This window comes from Zeugodacus cucurbitae, chromosome 2 (genome assembly GCF_028554725.1).
Source record: "Zeugodacus cucurbitae isolate PBARC_wt_2022May chromosome 2, idZeuCucr1.2, whole genome shotgun sequence".
NCBI classification, from domain to species: domain Eukaryota; kingdom Metazoa; phylum Arthropoda; class Insecta; order Diptera; family Tephritidae; genus Zeugodacus; species Zeugodacus cucurbitae.
This window is the reverse complement of record NC_071667.1, coordinates 50,625,885-50,646,697: the sequence shown is the minus strand read 5'-3', so window position 1 is coordinate 50,646,697 and position 20,813 is coordinate 50,625,885. Positions and strand designations below refer to the sequence as shown.

The 20,813-nt window shown below is 31.8% G+C and overlaps 1 protein-coding gene and 1 non-coding gene across 2 annotated transcripts in view; both read left to right on the top strand.

The window, feature by feature from the left end:
* Positions 1 to 8,168, top strand: part of LOC128919730 (sex determination protein fruitless-like) — a 73,939-nt gene extending 65,771 nt beyond the window's left edge. Inside the window, exon 2 of the mRNA XM_011195268.3 lies at positions 7,567 to 8,168. Within this exon, the coding sequence (XP_011193570.2) occupies positions 7,614 to 7,787 (174 nt within the window). The 5' untranslated portion in view covers positions 7,567 to 7,613 and the 3' untranslated portion in view covers positions 7,788 to 8,168. The remainder of the gene's footprint in view (positions 1 to 7,566) is intronic.
* On the top strand, positions 1,710 to 1,781 carry Trnap-ugg (transfer RNA proline (anticodon UGG)). The gene has a single exon. It is a non-coding gene; the product is annotated as a tRNA-Pro (tRNA).
* Positions 8,169 to 20,813: the final 12,645 nt, after the last annotated feature.

The following is a 20,813-nucleotide window of genomic DNA, read 5'->3' as shown; positions in this document are numbered from 1 at the left end:
TAGTCAAGACAATATCTCGGGGACCTTTGTCTTCGTCGATTAAAAGAACAGCTACCTCATCTACTACCGGCGCATTATACCGACCTCGGTGCTCGTTTGGCGGTTTCACATCAGCATGAATAATAAGTTTTAAATCATTGGGTGTTCTATTTTCCAGATTGTACTTAAAACTTTTAATATACGTATTATGATCGTGAAGATATGTTTGGAGAACGTCGATAAGATCGATTTGCAAGCTAGTGTTTAAATTTGAGCGCAATGATATCTGATCTGCATGAGAAACAAAATATATTTGCAAAAATTCGGGTTGTGCTCTTTTAGCTGGAAGTATGTCACCGATCAAATGATAAACTTGCCCTTGGACTTTAAAAGTGGGCATAAAGTTTCCCTCACGAATTTCTTTGGCACCAAAGGAAGTCATCTGAAACAGTGTATTATATTGTCTTGAGTGATTTAAGAAATGTTTTGATGATGGATGTGAGCCTGATATCAGTTCTTTTAAAACTGATGTAGGTTGCGGAATTATAGGTATATTTACTTTGCCACCACTACAACACAGTCCAGGAGCTTCTGCCGCCCATTTTTTTGCTTGGCATAAGTTGCAAATTTTATCCATTCTACCATTATCAATATCATTTAGCTTAGTATAGTCAAGGGTGCAATCATAAATAAACGCAGCATTCACTAAATTACTGCACTGACCTTTTTGCCTGCGAGTTCTATTCCTTGCTAATCGGGCATTTTGCTGTGCTAATCGATGGGATCGTTCTGCGCTTGATTCCCGATTGCGGCCAGCCAAAGTTCGGGAATTCTGTGAGGCCAAACGTTGAGATCGTTCAGCGCTTGATTCCCGTTGTCGGTACGCCAAATTTCTGAAATTTTGTGAGGCGAGACGCTGTGAACGTTCAACGCTCGATTCCCTAGCACGGTTTTGTTCACTGATTGCTCGTTGAGTACCCAACCTATGTATATTCTCATCCTCAGTTCCATTGCTGCGCAAAACTCGCAGCCGCTTTGCAGTAGCAGTCTGCCGAGAAAGCTTAGTTCTTTTTCTAGGCATTATAGTACTAAAGAAAGAACGTAGAAAATGAATAAAAAGAATGTAGAAAAAAGAGATGTAAGATTAATAATCAGGAACCTAATTATTTTTACCTGAATATTATGTGAAAAGAAACTGAATATTATGTCACAGCCGCTTTGTAGTAGCAGTCTGCCGGGAAAGCTGAGTTTTTTTTCTAGGCATTATCGTGCTAAAGAAAGAACGTAGAAAATGAATAAAAAGAATGTAGAAAAAAGAAATAGATGCTATATAGCCTATAGCCTTCCTCGATAAATGGACTATCCAACACAAAAAGAATTATTCAATTCGAACCAGTATTTCGGAGATTAGCGCGTTCAAACAAACAAACAAACAAACTCTTCAGCTTTATAATATTAGTATAGATTAAAAGCAAATAATGTTTTCTTTCCAAATACATGTCGTAAATGAATAGCATAAAAGAAAACAAAAACAAAAACCAAAAACACGTTCGAATGTAAATGATAACGAAAAAGGAGTTTGAAAACATGAATCTTCATTAGTAATTAGTGCAGCAACAAACCAACGAAGAGTGCACATCATTCAAGCCAGGTAAACATTAAAACTGTTGTTGGCCAAACAGAGATCGAAGAAACGAAAGAAAGAAAATGCCGAAGCATTAATACCAAGCGGCTCAATGGTCTAGGGGTATGATTCTCGCTTTGGGTGCGAGAGGTCCCGGGTTCAAATCCCGGTTGAGCCCAAATATTTTTTTAATGCGATGAACGAAAATCACCTTCTGTTTGGCTTATGGCAATGTGCGATAGTTTCTTTAAAGCTTAAAATATCAATTTTTCTGTTCACCTCATACAGTTTCACCAGTTAAACAGTATCACAGTTTGATTCATATTTGAGTGAACCAAGTTTTCCTCGCGATGAAAATATAAAGTCAAGTAAAAATAAGGTATTATCTGCCAAATCCACCAAACACATAGCTAAACCATCCTGGCCGTTCATCATTGCTTGGCCACCGTTTGCGCCGTCTCACCTAGATTCCCCTACGACCGTTTTCGTTACTGAATCACTTTTCATCCACTTAAGAAACATATCGATCCAGCAGAGAATCGCAGATAGACATTCTGTCATTGAAATGTTACGAAAACTCTTGTGGCGAGCTTTCTTCATTAAAAATACGGATCACGAGATACAAATTAATAAAGTCTTCCCTTTGAAAAATGACATATTTCTTTTTACTAGACCTACTATTAAACTTCTTTATAAAAGAATCGGCATTGGCCAAAAATTGGAAATCAGTCGGACAATATTAAAATCGTTATAAATGGTGAATAAATGTTTCGGATTAATGGCACAAGCCTTGGGATGCATTTCAGCTCACCTTCAATATATTATGAGCTGTAGGAACTACTGTTAAAAGGGGCTTCAATTAAGTTAACTTCTCATTCATAAATATTGAATTATAATCATCTTCAAAAATAATGATACATCTCCGATTGTGATGTTATTAAGTTAAGCGGTCCGCGCATTTCGGTTATTGACAATTACCAATGATCAAAGGCGCAAAGATCTTTCAGAGAAAAGTTTCAAATTCGAATTGTTGACTTTGGTAGTGAAGCAGAAGTGGGCGAACTATGGAATGACAGACTCTTGTGTATGAACATCATAAATATTAGACGCTTAAGAATACCGGTAATTTTATGACTGGTTTCTTCTCTTATTTGGGTACCCGGACATAAGAATACAGAATGTTATAAGATGGCTAAAACATTTACGAAAAAACATCTATGTTCTGAGGAGGTCATTTATAAGAAATCAGTAAAGAGAGCCAGTCCTTAAGGTTAGTAAAAGTTATATGGGGGGTAAATACTGATGCATACAGGGTGGTTAAACATCTTCTGCCTAAATGCAACTATCAACAGGGGATTGAATTTGCTTACAATAAAAAGAGTTGGATAGAATGAAAACTTTGAAGCACCACCACCAGGTTGTGCAACGGAAAAGTTCAAGTCCAATGAAATTTATAAACTGGTTGCAATTAGTAGATACGATTTCTCTGGAGTTCAAAAAGGTTTGGCCACTAGACGTAACGCTCCAATAAGAAGTATCTTAAAATGGTGATAATATGCCTCAATTGGACACAGAGTAGAATCCGAGTGGCATGACAACCAACCTCTCAGCTCTAACTTTTGGGCAGAGTTTACATGAGAGTAGTTGCAAAAAAGACATTTTCTTCGAAAGACAGCACTCGAATTTGTGAGAATTTTTAATCTTAGAAGTCTAATTTTGAGAAACACAGTTATCAGGAATTGTAGAAGCTACTTTGCTGTCATCGTAGATGAGTGTGATTGATTATCTGTTTAGTAGTCTGGAAAAGAATATACGCTCTACATCTCTTTTTCTAAATTGATGAAGTTTATTGATACATTAGTCATCACAAGCATTACTGGTTTGCATAATCTTCGATATCTTTGTACTCTCTACTTTATTAAAAAAAGATAATAGATTTGAAAAGGCCGTTAAGCTATGAATGAAACCCATAAAAACTAGAACTGGCGCTAAAATATGCTGTGGAATGCAATATTTTGCGAAACGTTTTCAATTCCAAATAAATACTACAATACATACATACATACCGTTGTCCATGCGGTCCTCAATATATTTCATTTTGAATATTTTCACGCAATTCCATTTATTGTTTACTGTCACACCATTTCGTCCCCACTGCGACCGCTGTGAATTATGTATAATCGTGGGCTCATACACGCACACACAGACACACGTGAGTCCATATGAATGTATAAACGAATGTGTGTGTTTATTTGTGTAAAATCCCGTTAGCATTGTAATGTACAGTCGGTTTGCAGTCAGGTGAAAATCAATGCACAGTGTGAATTTCATTTAGCGGAAGCGGGCGGCGTTGGGCCTTTGGCTTGTCAACGCTTAGGGGACGGAACGGTGAGTTGTGTCACCGGTCAGCGGTGACTTTATTGCATATTCGAAAGCTTTGCTTCGGCTACAAAAGTAAAATCATATTGTGAGTCCATAAATTTTACATTTACCATCGTGGAGAAATTTCAAGCACTCGCTCGTTGCCACCTATTGTTTTTGTAGTCGCAACCAACAAAAAACAAACTGCTGACCTGTTATTGACGTGGCGATTGAATATTTGATCGATGTTATATTTTATGCAAGTGCAATTGCATTTGATTACTAGTTCTGCACATATTCATCTATTTATATGTATATATGTAGGAATGTAGATAGTGACAAAGTGCTTCTGATTTTATACTGATATGTGTAAACAGATGGCGGTAGTTTTATTTCCAATGAGTTTACAAAAATAATGGCACTGGTGTTATTTTGGTTTGTTTGTATTCGCTTAAGAGTGCGCGTAATTTTTGAAAGTCACAATTTTTATATTTTTAGAATCCTTTGCTCAGTCTATAGGGTGCGTCACTTTTTTAGTCGGTATAAAAGCACCGTTCGTCATTTGGTGTCAAATTTTGTTGAGTATAGGATTGGTCACATTATCAATTTTCCGTCCATTTCGAAGGGTGATTTCATTTTGTATCCATATAAAGTGCAATTACCACAAAGGCTATTGACGACCGACCGTTCAGGTTGTTTCGAATGAATCAATTAGTCGCTCAAAAGGGTGAGACTGATATGGAGACATTGTCTGAACACCGAGATTTCTAGATTAAGCTTCCGCAGACTACGTAACACTAACTCAAGGCAAACATCTTTCCGAAACTGTTGCTATTTCACTAGAGATCATCAACAATGTAATGGAAAAATCATTCTCGATTTAAAATTTTGACGATTTTCAATGGGCTGGTAAATGAACTTGAATTATTTTTTAGCGTTGTAACTTTGTATACATTTATTTGAATACTTAAAAAAGAAGAAAAGATTTTTACATTTTTTTTTTTGCTGTTTTTGTTTTTTTGTGATCAAACAAAAGCCCTTCTTTTCGGCGGCGCATGTGATTTCCGCTCACTGGAACATCTGAAACAAAAAATTCCAACGGGATTAGAAAAAGTACATGTTTGGCTCTGGTATGAACTAGGATTATTAATTTCGCACAAAAATTAACAAAATGGTGGACCTTTGAAATTTTTGTTTCGAAAATCACCTTTTTTTCAGCCACAAATCAAATTGAAAAGTAAAGAAGATCTTCACCGATTTGATTTATCCTAGTTTATACCATAGCTATATATCTATAAAATAAAATATTAAAAATTGGAAACGATTGGATTAATAGGTTGTGAGTAACCTCATGTGCCAGTCGTAAAAACACTGTTTCGAGGAAAATACGTTTGAAGTTTTGAGGCGCTCTCGCCGTCGCCTGACGCTTCCACCATAAATCGGCTATATCTTCAAGAGTTTTAGAAAATCGATTTTTTTTTTTTCAAAAATGGTTTCATAAAATGTAAAGAGACAGTGTTTAGATATGTGCACCCTATTCGATATTGAATAAGTGTATTATATATTGTCATAATTAAGGATCGTCACACTTACAAAAATATTCCAGCATAATCATTAGCAAATTCTGAAATATTACAATCCATGTGTTCTAAATGTTTTCTGCTCCTTTTCCGATGAGAAATATATATACAAATAAAGGATTTGCTTTGGAGAAAAATTTCAACGTATTTTGTTTTGTATCGGAAGAATTATATATTTGAATAAACGAATTCAAGCGAGTTTGACTCATTCAGTTGGAAATCATACTTCAGGATCTATTCTACCAAACTTTCAAAATTTCAAATTCAAAAGTTCCGGGTTGAAATCTGGCGAGATCGATTTACAACCACACTTACTTCTTATATAACTCAGTTTAGAATTTTATCTGATTCGTTAACTTTGCAATACATAATCATCAAGAAACAATGAATATATCGGAATAAAACTTTGGGCAAGCTTAATGTAAAAATTTGTTGAAATCGGACTCTAACTTTTTAAGGTCTCAGATATCGAACTATGTATTTTTTACCGAAAATTTCGGTAACTATCTTCGATATTTTATACAAATTATACAAATCAGAGGGAATAGTTTTCTTTTAATAATGTGCCTCTTGTTTAAAATCGGATCAAAATTTTGTCCATCCCCCATATACTTGACATACCGATTTCCAAACTTCCGGTGGACTTTGTCTGTAGAATAATAATATCGGTTAATATGTGAGCTATCTTAGCAAAAATGAATAAGTGAACGTGTAATTTTAGATAAATCAACAGATCCATCCAAATGACGGTATTTTAAGAAAGAATTTCCACAGATAATGATGATATTCTCATAGTTCATAACTTGAACTATACCACATTGTATATATTACAAGTTCGGCTATCTCAAGTTCTTTTCATAGTTTCTGCATTAATTTAGGTTGTAAGCAAATCTTATAGAGAATATAAAAAACCCAAGGTAGGACTAACAGTAACCATTACACAAACAACTAATAATTTCCATCTGCATCAATCTGCCCGTAAATATGCGGCAAATTTTTTTTAAAATAGCCAAACTAGACTTAATTAATATAAGTCTTCATTTGCAAGAACAAAATTTAGATATACCCTATATAATGATGGTGTCTCTATTTAGCCTATTTGGCATATTTCGGGTTCTTAGTTCTTTTTTACGTAAAGTACAGCTCGATAAGCTGGATTTGCACTGTTGCTATTAACGTATGTTGACTTGAGCTTATTAAACATACTGTCACAATATGTGCAAACACATTAAAATACGTATGTGTATTTAAATTTATTACTGAAACTCTACGAATCTGTTGTTTGTATATTTTAAAACAACAATCATGGGTAGTGATGTATTTATTACACTCATGTATGTACATATGTATATATGTATGTACAAGTGTCCTATTTACAATGCAAATTGCTTTGGGAAACATTCAGTTTACTGATAATTTCCACTTGTTTTGGAAGCTGCGCCGCTCAAACCAAATGGGATTCGCGATGCTGGCGCTTGCTACAGGCTATGTAACATTGGTGATTTATCACTGATAAGATTAGAAAATGCTGTTGCACTGCACTGTTATCACTTAGTTTACAACGATAAATTTGAAATTAGTAAAAAATGTTAAATAACCGTTAATAATTACATTTTATATATGCGTTATATATACATATGTACATATGTATGTATGTATCTGTAGTATTTTATAATAGCCTTGGCGATAATGCTTATTTTATGTTTATTGGCTGCGGAAAAATTCACAAAAAATTACGTTAAAATAGGAAACTTTGCTTTAAAAATATTTTGCACATTAAATTGAATTATCATCTCATTACCTAATATTGATTAGATTTTTCCATTATTCAGTGAGATTTATTGAATATTTTATATAAGTTTTTTATTTTATAATAAGTTTTGGTGGAGATCAGTAATTATACATTTCCATTATTTTAATTCTATTCAAACCATTTGTAACATAACAGTTAAATCTATGAATTGTATATTGACAAGAAATTCTAAATTCTAAATTCACAATTCTTCTATTGTCTCATTGCAGATAACGTCCATCAACCAACCACCTAAACTACATACAAAACCGTCAAAATGTTGGCCATGTCACAAGGTTTCTTCGATAATCCATATGCTCAATTGCGTGCGCCAACAACAACAATGCGTCCACCACGTGGCGACAGCCCGATCAACAACACATCGGCACTCGATTTGCAGACATCGAGCCGATCACAGGTGCCGCCACCGCCACCGCCGCCGCCGAGGTAAGGTTACGCCAAGCGGCGCAAAAAAAGAAAAAATAAATATAAAAATTAGAAAAATCTAAATATCGAACTAAACGGTTGGCAGAAAATAAAGTAGACGAGTTTGTAATGATAAAATTGTTCGATGTAATCTGTATGCCAACTGTCTGCACCGAAACAACTCTGCAATCAACATACCACAAATAGAGATTCTCCAAATAATGGATAAATACTACAATCAACATTTGCATAAAAAACCTCTTTGTACGAATTTTTCAAAAACTTTTGATAGAACACATAAGCACTAAAGTTTCTCTTAAAAATGGAAAACGTAAAATTTCAAAGTTTCAATATTGGAAAGTAAAAGATTCAAATTCAAGTTATATAGACTTAAAGGCAACTTATGTATACGTAAATCTTAAACGAATTTTGAAGCATTTTTCAATAAAATTGAAATGTATTTACGCTCGCTTTTTGACTATTATAGAAACATAACCTATAAATATAGTTCAAAATATTTTCTTAACAGTTGAAATACAAATAAATATAAATTTTGGTTGGTACTACCTACTCGTATATATGAATATAATTATATGCGCTGCGCTGGAATTCTAAAATACGTAGCTATGCTAAGTGTAGACTATATGCCAATAGTAATATTTATTAACTAATTTTAACCTAAAAGCAAATAACTTTAATTTAGCAAATTTTTAATATTCAGTACTGTACATACAAAACATTTAAAGGACTCCTCGACCCACTCAAAAAAACTTGGTAATACAATTTTTAGTGTAATTGAAATTAGATATAGTATTAAGTGTAGAAATAACGGCAAAATAGTAATGGTATTAACTGCTTTAATAAATTAATACCATAAATAGTTTAGTGAAATTTAGAATTTAGAAGAAATTAAGTAAGAAGATTTTATATATAGAGATTTAGATTAGATAAAGATATAATTACAGTATTTTAATGAAATGATGTATAATAATATAATACAAATGAAGGATAAAATATTCTTAAAAGTATTAAAGCTTCTTTGTAAAAATATAATTACAAAAACTTCAGATAATAAAAAATACATAAAATTAAAGAAATTATAATATTTAATGTAAATATTAATTTAGTTTAATGTAAAATATAACTACGCTACTATACGAGAGTTGTAAGACAAATGCCAATAGTAACTAATGCCAATATCTACTATACAAATTAACATATATAATTATATGCAATATATACACATTAAATTAACCATATATATAATCCCATAGGTAATTTATAGGTAATTTAGATTGATCAAACGTAACAATATACGATAAATTACTAAAAAGCTACCAACGCTTTGTAGAAGTACTTGTATTTGAAACAATAATTACCATAGGTGACACTAATTCTAAGCTTAGCGTATTTATTACCCATCACATATTAAATTATACCGAATTAAAAATAAATACGAAAAAATGTAGTTGTAAGTGAAAGCCAAAATTCTAAACTTTAAGTAGACTACCATATTAAATAGCATTTAAAAGTATATATTAATATATTTATTATAGTACTCAAAATAAAATTCATATACCCAATTGAGTACTTATTCTATTCATCATATATCTCCCATATTATAAAATAGCCTGTAGAATAATAATTTTGCTCAAATGGAACAATAGAGCGGTATAAAGTAGTCTACTATATAAAGTTTCATAATCAAGTTTTCTATACAAAAATGAATATATGTATATTATATTACATAGTATATTAGGACTACTCATATCAATATTTACAGTAATCATATCTACATTATGTCAATATTTATAAATAACAAAGAATTTGAAATCTTTAATCTTATTATTTCACTCAGCCATATGTTTGTAATTCTCAACCAATTTATAGAACTTTCTTAGGTACAACTTAACATTCAAATTCAACTGAGCCATATGGATGTAAAGTTTCTCCACGAAATTTGCAAAGGCATGTTCTACTAATTTACTCTAATGCTCTTACGGAAAACTCAAGTCCATGTCAAATTCGATTATTCTCCAGATATATGGATCAGTTGAAACCGTTTCAGTTTATTTGTCACTTTAGTTCCATTAATTACAGAAACTGCTCATGATATAAATATTATAAACAAAATATGTGGTTTTAGTTCAAATAATTACACTTTTAAAAAACGTTATAGTAAACGAAGGTTATACTATGTTTACATACATATAATGAAATTATCTCCATTTACGAGCTTAACTCGATAATTTTTAATTAAGAAACTAGATTTCCCATACACAATTCCTCTCTGGATAATCCGAGATTATAAAATTATCTCGTTTTATACAACTAGATATTCGCTGTTATTCCTAGGTTTATCGATAATTTTGCGAAGAAGAGGAGAAATGTGAAATGAAAATTTAAACAAAAATGGCCGACAGCGAGAGAAATATGTGTAATACAACAACAAATGCAACACATTTGACAATTGATAATCTCATTTGGCTATATGTAAACGGTTAGATTACTGAACGAGCTTTGAACGAGATTATTTTCATATGTAAACATACTATTAGGTTAGGTTAAAAAGGCCACGAACATCGAATATACCACACGGAAAGCTTGGACTTTTATAATAGCAGAAAATGTTCGAGAATGTTAAATCACTTGAACTTTTATAGTTACTAGGTCTCTAGGTCTTGAATAAAGCTGCCTAAAGGTAATGTTTACTACTTCAGTCAGTTTTATGCTTCCATAAAATTCACACTATCTATGCATTGCATTCAAACTTTTTGTTGCTATATAATATACTGCGAGGCGTTGAGCAGAATCGTGAGTTATTCCAACAAATTCGTAGATATTTGCATTTAGATCCTTTATGGTTTCGAAGCATAGAAAGCAAAGAAATCTATTCAACTGCATTTATCGATCGTCTATAGCGTTTTTAAGCTCTAGTTAGGAGTTGAATTAACAGTATTTCAATTAATAGTTGAAACTCGAAAATGTTATTGCCATATGACATCTGTAGAGTTCTGAATATTATGGTTTTGAAATTTTTAATATTTGCTATAAAAAGCATGAATAAGGAAATAACAATACTAATAAAGTACGTTGCATCACACTAGTGGTACAAGTAAATACTAAATATTCTAAAAGCATTTACTAATAAAAGGTTTGCAAATATACTATATATACTATACATATATACTACTTTAGAAGGCTATGCTTAGCGAATACTAATATACATAGTAGTACATAAGTTTTTAACCACAAATAATACAAAACAATAATTTTCAAATTTAGTGCATTATAAAGATTATAAATAATTCACGATGTATACGATAGAGTGCTGCTTAATAACTAGTAGAATAACTCGCTTTATAATATTACTAATAAAATGTTCACTACTACTTGAAATAATATTATAATATTTAAACAAAATACTATTTAAAATTTAAAATTTTCTTACAAGAGCTAAAGTATTCATTATTAAAATATACAAAGTAGAAAAAGTATTTGAGTAATATTAGTAATTATAAAAATATCAAAATATTTCCATTAAGTTTTTTTTATAATCAACCATTTTTCATGCGTAGTGTTACTTTGTCTAAGTAGAATAAGCACCAAAGGGAATAATTTTGTAAAATATCTACTATAACCGAGAGTACAAAATGTCAAATAAACTAAACGATCAAATCCAGTTACTACTTGGAAACAAACAATATATACCCACACGTACATATGTATACATATATATTATATATATATTTGTAGTTTTTAAGCCTACAATTTGTATACAAGTAATAAATAGTCTGAGTGGTGATAAACGGTTTAAGTACAGCTAGTCATGCATTGTACGTTATCTTCTTGAAGACAGTGTAAAAAATGTGAATTTTCAAAAGAGCAACTTGAACACCAATATAAGTAAATAATATTTACTATTACAATTTAAAATATATTAATTTAAAATAATATAGCATAACGGTTAATATACATATATATACTAATACTTACACTTTTGAAGTTAACTAAAACGTATACACTATGCAATTAGCAAAAATAACTTCTTCCTTAAAGTAGTCAAGTAGTGAAAATTTTTATCAAAAACTATTTATAATCAAAATCCATATAATCAAAATATGATACACTTATATATATATATCACAAAAGCTTAATTATGGCTAATAAGAATTGCATTTAAACAATTAAAATATATTTCAATAAGTATCTCACAATACATATAGAATCTGTGAAAATATTAATACCAACCAAAATTTATTATACAATTGTAAGAGCGAGTATAAACAACATACAATTATATATAAAAAAGTTGTATAAAATTTTTTACAAAAATACTTAAATATCTCAACATTAATCTAACCATTGCATATCTTAATATATCCCGAAAATTATTACTATATTACAACGACTCATTGAGTTACGCGTGATATATAAAGTAATTCTGAAAGTTACGCGCTGCAATCAACCAACCATTCGTGTAAATCATGCAATCTGGCGCCTTCGGTAAGTCTGTACTTTATTCGCTATATATACACATATACAACAGGAATGAAATATGCAAGAAAATATATATAATATGTAGTCAACATAACCCAGCTAGGCTTCATTAATTTATATTAGTTTATGAGACAACTAGTAAAGCATTTTGAAACAAATTAATGAAAATTATATAAAGTAGTAGATATATATATATACTCACTATAAAAATACGTAGCTAAGAATGATCGACACAAGAATGCGACACGCAACGGCTTTAGCGAAAGGAACTATCAAAATGTCATCTGTCACATATCTCTTTCTATCATTCTATTATATAACTAATTATATATACAATTTTATATATAATACATATATTGAGCATTTAGACAAATTTTATTAAGCAAAAATTAAAATAAAACTTATTCTCCACATTATAGTCTAGTCAAGGAACTTAAAAATAGTTGGATACAGAGATACCCTAGGTTCTTTTTATTCGGATTATTAATATTTATCGATTTCCTACCAGACCTCCAAACAAACTTTATTTTTTTTGTAGGCTAATATTTAGTTTTTATATAACATTGTTTAGAGTAACTTTTGTTTTGCTTGCCTCAACAAAGAATGCAACTTACTCATAGGTTAGGTTAGTTTATACTACGATTTATATATATATTCGTTCAGTTTTGGTTTTTTGCGATACAAGATGGGGTGCTGTCACGTTGCCCACGAGGAATAGTCATATTTTAGGATGCCTGCGCTTGTCGCGAATTTTAAAATGTTATGTGACGTCACTATCGATATCTCTACTAGATTCTTATGAGGCCCCCTAGTGGGGAAGACGTTGCCTTGACAATGCAGTACAAGTGATGCTCTATGTTTCTCCTAAACCATTACCAAACTTCCATTTACTTACATTACTGACTCAAAGTTCGATTGTTCGTTCGGATTGAACCATTTGTATTCGATTAAATATTAATGTATTAAAATAAGATTTTTTATTGCATTGTAAATCGATCTAAATCAGCGATTTAATTACGCAAAGATCACTTAATCAGTCAATTAACTCCTATTTTATTATAGACAATTCACAATTTTTTAAGGTAAGAATGACTATTATAAAGGCGGAAATTTTATTGTTTTAAACAATATACATATATATAAATCCTAGTATATTATATAATATATTAAATATAATATAATATATAGTAGATGCAAACTGATTGTTGCATGCTTAGAAACTTAAGTGGAAATTGGGTACTCCTATTTAGGCAGTTAAATTATCGTCTGCTATTGGATTTATTAAAAGAACATAAACATGTATACATTTCATATTTAACATATTTTATGTACAATTATAGTAATTATACCTTAAATATAAAAATCTGTGAAGTTAATTTGACTTCATATTTTATTTAATTTAAATGTTTGACCAAGCCAATTTAAAAAACTTATTTAAATATCTTCTTTACTTGCAAAAATTAAGAATTTCTTTTTATTGAACGTCTACTTACGTGAATATACTTCGTTCCAAGTGATTTTATTGTTATAAATTTCTTATGAGACTGTTACGTTATAACAACTCTCTTAAACATAATATCAATCATTATCTGTCGTATAGAAGAAAAATACTTGGAAACTATTGGGGACCTACTGAATATGATAGTTTGAATAAAATTTATACTGATTTACAAGGAGGTTGTATAGTAGAGTAAAAATATTTCTGAAACAAGGTGCATAGTTTACTTCACTGTGGCAAGGGTTTAAGTGTCGCAATCTTGACGAATTTGAAAAATACTCTTGAAATATTTGAGCTTTGAACGAAGTTGACCTGAAAATATTAAATATTGAAGAATCTGTCTCACAATGGAGAAAGTGCACCGCGTCAGAAATCAATGAAAAGTGTTTTTAAAGTTATTGAATCTATTCTCCGAAGCTGCTCTTAATTGACTTATTCCACTTCGTAGACCTCAAAATACAATTCTACTTTTTATAAAGAAAAATACAAATCCTCAATACGATTTGTATTAACTAATGAATGAATGAAGGAGTAGTGAATAGTGTTGGGAAAATTTGGAAAAATTTACTTCCATTACAAATCATGCATAAAATAAAATTATTTCCGTGTTAAACGTAATTAATTAAGCAGTGAATTTATTTAATTTAGTTGTCTTGTAAAATGCTCGTTTATTGCAATTAGTCAAAATTAACCGTAATAAATAGATTCCCTTAAGCAATTTTCCACCTTGTCTAACCAAAATGTTTAAATATTTCAACCAAATAATTGCTTGAGATGAATATATAATGGACAACAGGAAGTAAATATTAAATTTTCACGCAAAGTGTAAATATAAACTTAAATAATTTCAATTACAAAGCACCAACGTGCAAAATTGCCATGCAAATTGAGGCGGCCACTGCGTATGAGTAACATTGCAACACACTAAATTCTAAGCTTACACGCGTGCGAACGATTATAATTATACAACACCATGCGATTACAGAAGCGCACAACCGTTGATGATATATTTACACATTAAAGACCAAGCCTATGAGTCTTTTTGTGTACAAAGATTTCCTGCGGCAAAATGTCAAGACAAATTACAAAGGGATTTACGCAAGATAAATTTAGACATAAAATGCTGAAAAAATAATAAATAATAAAAAGGCTTAAACACCGAGAAACAGAGATAAAATTCAATTTACGACAAGCAAACATTGCTCTCTCTTATGGCACTTTTGTCCACCAACGGCAGTGTAAATTAATGCTCGGAGTAATTCAAATTTACGCAAAAGTACGAAAGTGTAAGAAAAACAATTAGAAAGTAAATATTAAATATGTGCTGAGATTAGCACTTGTCACGTCAGGCGTGTGTAAATATGCCGTATTGTATAAATATTATGCGTCTTAAGCGTAATGTCACGAACGCTTTGGTAATTTTTGTCGAATTTCGGCGAGTGACATAAATTGCGAGACTTGTTTGTTTGATTTTTTGAATGTTTGGAAGTCGTTTGCTCATTCACCATTTGATTGAATCTTCTGAAGCTGCCTATCTAACAAATGGCAAATAAAAGTAGTTATGAGTGAAATTCTTACAATATAATTTTCCATTTGAGTAGCTGTTATTTACATTATTTTATTTATTTATTATTTTGGCAGACGTTTTTGTAATGTCTTATTCATATTTTAAGTAAATGTCATGTGCACAGTTTTCCAATTTACATTTCATTTTAAATATTATATTTCAGGTATGTTTGTGTATCTCTTTTTTAAAGCATTTCAGACCGACACGTTATTTTAATTGAATTCATTCAATTATATAGTTAGTAATATTTATTTTATTACTGGTCGTAAATGTATTTAAATTTATTATTATTGTTAAATGATTTTTTTCAAATATGTTTTCCAGACAACATTTCCTTTGAGCGATATTATTGTCATACTATTTCATATTAGAATATTAGAATTAGCACATAATTGTATTACTGTGGGTCGTGAATATCCGGTTATGGCGTTATCAAAATCCTGATATCAATAATTAAATCTTTAAGAATCAAGACCACCAGCATAATTGACCATATCACAAATCATAAATCATAGAATAAGGCATATATTCTATGTCTTATGATGATAATGTTAAGAGCAGAATCCTGAGCAGCCACCACGAAACCTCTAAGAGAAAACGAAATTCGGTATATGTATACATATATGGTATAAAGTCCATCGAAAGTTTGAAAACCCTAATATTAAGTATATGGGTGACAGATGAAGTTATGACCCGATTTCACTCATTGTTGGCACAGAGACATATTATTAGAAGAAAACTATTCCCTCTGCATTTCTTCTAAATAGCTGAGAGACTTAACTATATTTTCTGTAAAAATTTGTTGGAAGCACCGTGGTCCTCATATTCTATATATAGCGTCTTGAAAACTTATGGACTGATTTCGAGGCTTTTTAGAAGGGCGATGCCACTCTTTAAATACAGTGTTTTTGAAAAGTGCTGTTCCGAAGTACTAACTTTATATATTGTAAAGTAAACTATTCAGACCGACTTCTGGTATATGGGAAGTAGGCGTGGTTATGAACCGATTTGGACTATTTTCACAACATATCATTGGGAAGCTAGGAAGATATTATGAACCGAATTTCACTGAAATTGGTCGAGCCACACCCACTCAAAATTTTGTATACCAATTTGGGTGGAGCCCTTCTGTACCTTCTTTATAATGAAATTTGAGGTTTCTGGTGTTTTCCCTTCCTGAATTAAAGCATTTTTAGTAGTTTTCAACATAACCTTTGTATGGGAGGTGGGCGTAGTTATAAACCGATATCCATTTTTGGACTGTATAAGGTAGTAGCTAAAGGAATCGATTCTAGAAAGTTTGGTTGATATAGCTTAAGTACTTTACGAGATATGTACAAAAAACTTAGAAGGGGCGGGGCACGTCACTTCCCCAAAAAAATTACATCCAAATATGCCCCTTCATAGTGCGATCCTTCATACCAAATTTTATTTCCATAGCTTTATATATGGCTTAGTTATGGCACTTTATGTGTTTTCGGTTTTCGCTATTTTGTGGGCGTGGCAGAGGTCCAATTTTGCCCATCTTCGAAAGCAACCTATGGTGCAAAGAAAGAAGTGTGCCAAGTTTCATCAAGATATCTCAATTTTACTCAAGTTACAGCTTGCGCAGACGGACGGACAGAGAGACATCCGGATTTGAACTCCACTCTTCGCCCTGATCATTTTGATATATATAACCCTATATCTAACTCTTTTAGTTTTGGGTGTTACAAACAACCGTTATGTGAACAAAACTATAATACTCTCTTAGCAACTTTGTTGCGAGTGTATAAAAAGAAAAGCTGATTTCCGCATGAATGATTTTGTTCATCATACGCCACAGCGTCTGCTCAACCCTTAAATGTGATTAATAAGAAATAATTGAAACTAGCTGATTATATGTACAATAATTTCTTTAATATTAAGTCTTTAATATCTTTAACCGTTTGACTACAGCCAATTGGCTGACCATTCAGTTTTTTAAATCACAAAGAATTTTTAACTGACAACAAACAGCAGAAATTTACTTTAATTTCATCTCATGTGAGAGGTGTTAATTTCTTCGGGCATTCTGATTGTGACAGCATTTCAAATAATAGAATGCAACATTAAAAACTTAATGAAAATATACAAGCGCATACCTGCTGCATATGCGACTGCAAGTGAGCGTTTGTTTGCGTGTGCGAATATGTAAATTTAATATAAAATCTCACTTTTGACAGGTTCATATTTGCACTTCGTTTGAGCAAGATGCTGCAAGGGCTTTTATTATTGTCATCTCTTTTGACAGTTTTATAGTTCGTTTTGGCATTTTTGTTTACACATCAATGTTGTTGTTGTTGTTGGGCTGTTTGTGTTGCAAACAAAATTGCTTGATATGAAGTATGACTAGATAATAAATATTTAAATTTGTTTTATTGTGCAATGGTGCAAATATGTAGGATGTGTTTGGCACATTTTTATTTAAAGATTTTCAAAATTTCAGTATTCTTTTAATTATTTTATGGAGACTAGGAGAAGTAGTGAACCGATTTTATCAAATTTTGGCGTCAGGTCATATAATCATCAGGAAAAGTTGCCAACTAATTATTTCATTTTCTTTAATAAACATCCAGATTGAATTAGCACTATAAAGTCAACACTGTGTGCAGAAATCCTCATATTCGGTATCTGGGAGCTTGAAAAGGTCTGATTTCGACAATACTTACATGAGAGCTGAATCATATTGGCAACACTATTTGGGTTAAGTTCTAGTTAAAATATCTTCATGGGTGTTGGGTTCCTGACATCTCTACATATTCCTTGTATAGGGTGCACGTGGTTACGATCCTCTTTCAATCTTCTACACACTTTCAAAGTTTACCATATTTCACACTAAAATAAGAACTTGTGATATTCGCATAATATTGATCGAAATCATCAGAACCACAACGGAGGCAGCAGTTTGTACAAGTTATTTAAGTAACAGCAGGCATGTCACAAACAACTACAATACGGGCTCACCGGAAGCGTTGTGTGAACCGAGCTTTTGTCATGCACATTCAAATGCACTTAGCCCATATTTAGCAGAAACACACAAATATTGTTGCTTACACTTGCGTCGTCAACAAATTTATTATTATTGTTTTTTAGTTGTTGGTACTCTAGTGTGTTGTAATAAAAAATGAAGCCACCATAAATATATGTATATAAAAACAGTTTTTACCCACAGTTGCTATGTGTAACCCTTCCCTTTTTATACTCTCGCAACAAATATTGCTAAAGAGAGTATTATAGTTTTGTTCACATAACGGTTGTTTGTAATACCCAAAACTAAACGAGTTAGATATAGGGTTATATATACCAAAGTCATCAGGGTGAAGAGTGGAGTTCAAATCCGAATGTCTGTCTGTCCGTCCGTCCGTCCGTCCGTCTGTGCAAGCTGTAACTTGAGTAAAAATTAAGATATCTTGATGAAACTTGGCATACTTATTTCTTGGAACCATAGGAAGGTTGCTTTCGAAAATGGGCAAAATCCGACCACTGCCACGCCCACAAAATGGCGAAAACCGAAAACACATAAAATGCCATAACTAAGCCATAAATAAAGCTATGGAAATAAAATTTGGTTTGAAGGATCGCACTATGAAGGGGCATATTTGGATGTAATTTTTTTGGGGAAGTGGGGGTGGCCCCGCCCCCTACTAAGTTTCTTGTACATATCTCGCAAACCAATAGAGCTATATAAACCAAACTTTCTGCAGTCGTTTTTTTTAGCCACTTCCTAATACAGTCCAAAAATAAAAGAAATCGGATCGTAACCACGCCCACCTCCCATACAAAAGTTAGGTTGAAAATTACTAAAAGTGGGTTAACTCACTAACGAAAAACGTCAGAAACACTAATATTCACATAAGAAATGGTAGATGAAAGCTGCACGCAGATTTTTTTACAAAATGGAAAATGGGCGTGGCGTCGCCCACTTATGGGTCAAAAACCATATCTTAGGAACTACTCGACCGATTTCAATGAAACTTGGTTTGTAATAGTTTCCTTACATCCCAATGATATGTTGTGAAAATTTGCCAAATCGCTTCACAACCACGCCTACTTCCTATATACCAGAACTTTGAAGACAATCTAAATCGTTTACTTTACAATATATAAAGTAAGCACTAGTGAAGATATCGGTGCAGAACTTTGCACAAATACTACGTTTATAGTGTGGCAGCCCCATTCGAAAAATCGCCGAAATCGGACCATAGGTTTTTAAGGCCCCATATATCGAACACGAGGACCTCGGTGCTTCTAACCTAATATTATGGTTTCCAACTTTCAATGGACCTTATACAATATACAATGACGAATATGTGGGTCAAATTGTGTATTATATAATATAAATAAAGTTAAATAATTAAATTGCGAGAGTATAAAATGTTCGGTTACACCCGAACTTAGCCCTTCCTTACTTGTTAAAAATATATTTTCGTGCATTTAAAGGGTGCTGTCCATATATGTGTTATACAATTTATCTTAAAAAGTAAAATGTTTTGTAAAAAATTTAAAATTGTTTTTTAATAAAATTTTTAAATTTAAAAAAATATTAAAAATAATTAATCATAAGAATCAAGAATATTTACAAATGGTTCACATGGTCCGCTTTGGTTGTATAAATCGTATCAAAGGTCTTGAATCATTTATTCGCTATATGAGATCAACTTAAAAGTAAGCTTTGAAGCATAGAAATACTGGAAAACTCTTGCTCCTTACTTGTTCAGGTATTTGTATGTATTGTATAGATTTAATCTGCGATGTATATATAAATTGAGCGGCAGCGGAGCCGGAACAAATTTTTGATTTGGTGAATTTTATTTGCCTCTCTAACAATATCATTAAGACTTTTTGTTCAGCACAAAATAGAAAAATGGAAACACACAGATAATCTCAAATATCTTTGAAAAACGATGTGAAGCGTCAAGTCAATCATCTGTTCGAAAAATTCCAAAAAATTGCACTTTGTCCATTAGGGAATCTCCTGCGCCCAATTAATTTGATGTCTCATACATTTGACTCCAAAGATCTACGAAAGCAACGGTTATTTCATCTTGACATTAATTCCATAAAGCAACCAAATCTAGATTTTTTCTACTAAAGCAATAGTTGTTTTATCTCTATCTCTCTCTGACCGCATACTTGCAATATTTTTCAATATCGCAAGTATAAATCATAACTCCACCACAAACACCAATTTAACTGTTCATCAAATTGCAATATTAATACCTGAGTAAATGCAAGTTGTTCTCCGCCTTTGCATGACAAAATAACTCGAAAATAATAATTAAGATTGGCAATAAATTCCACCGCAACTGCCCTGTATATTGCGTAAGAATAAAAATTTATTGCAAATATAATCGAATTGAGTGTGTATTGAATGGCAATTTCGGCAATGCAATTGTCAGTTGATGCCTCAACAATATTCCAATAAATTGTATTCAATTGTGTGGAGACATAAACAAACAAAAAAT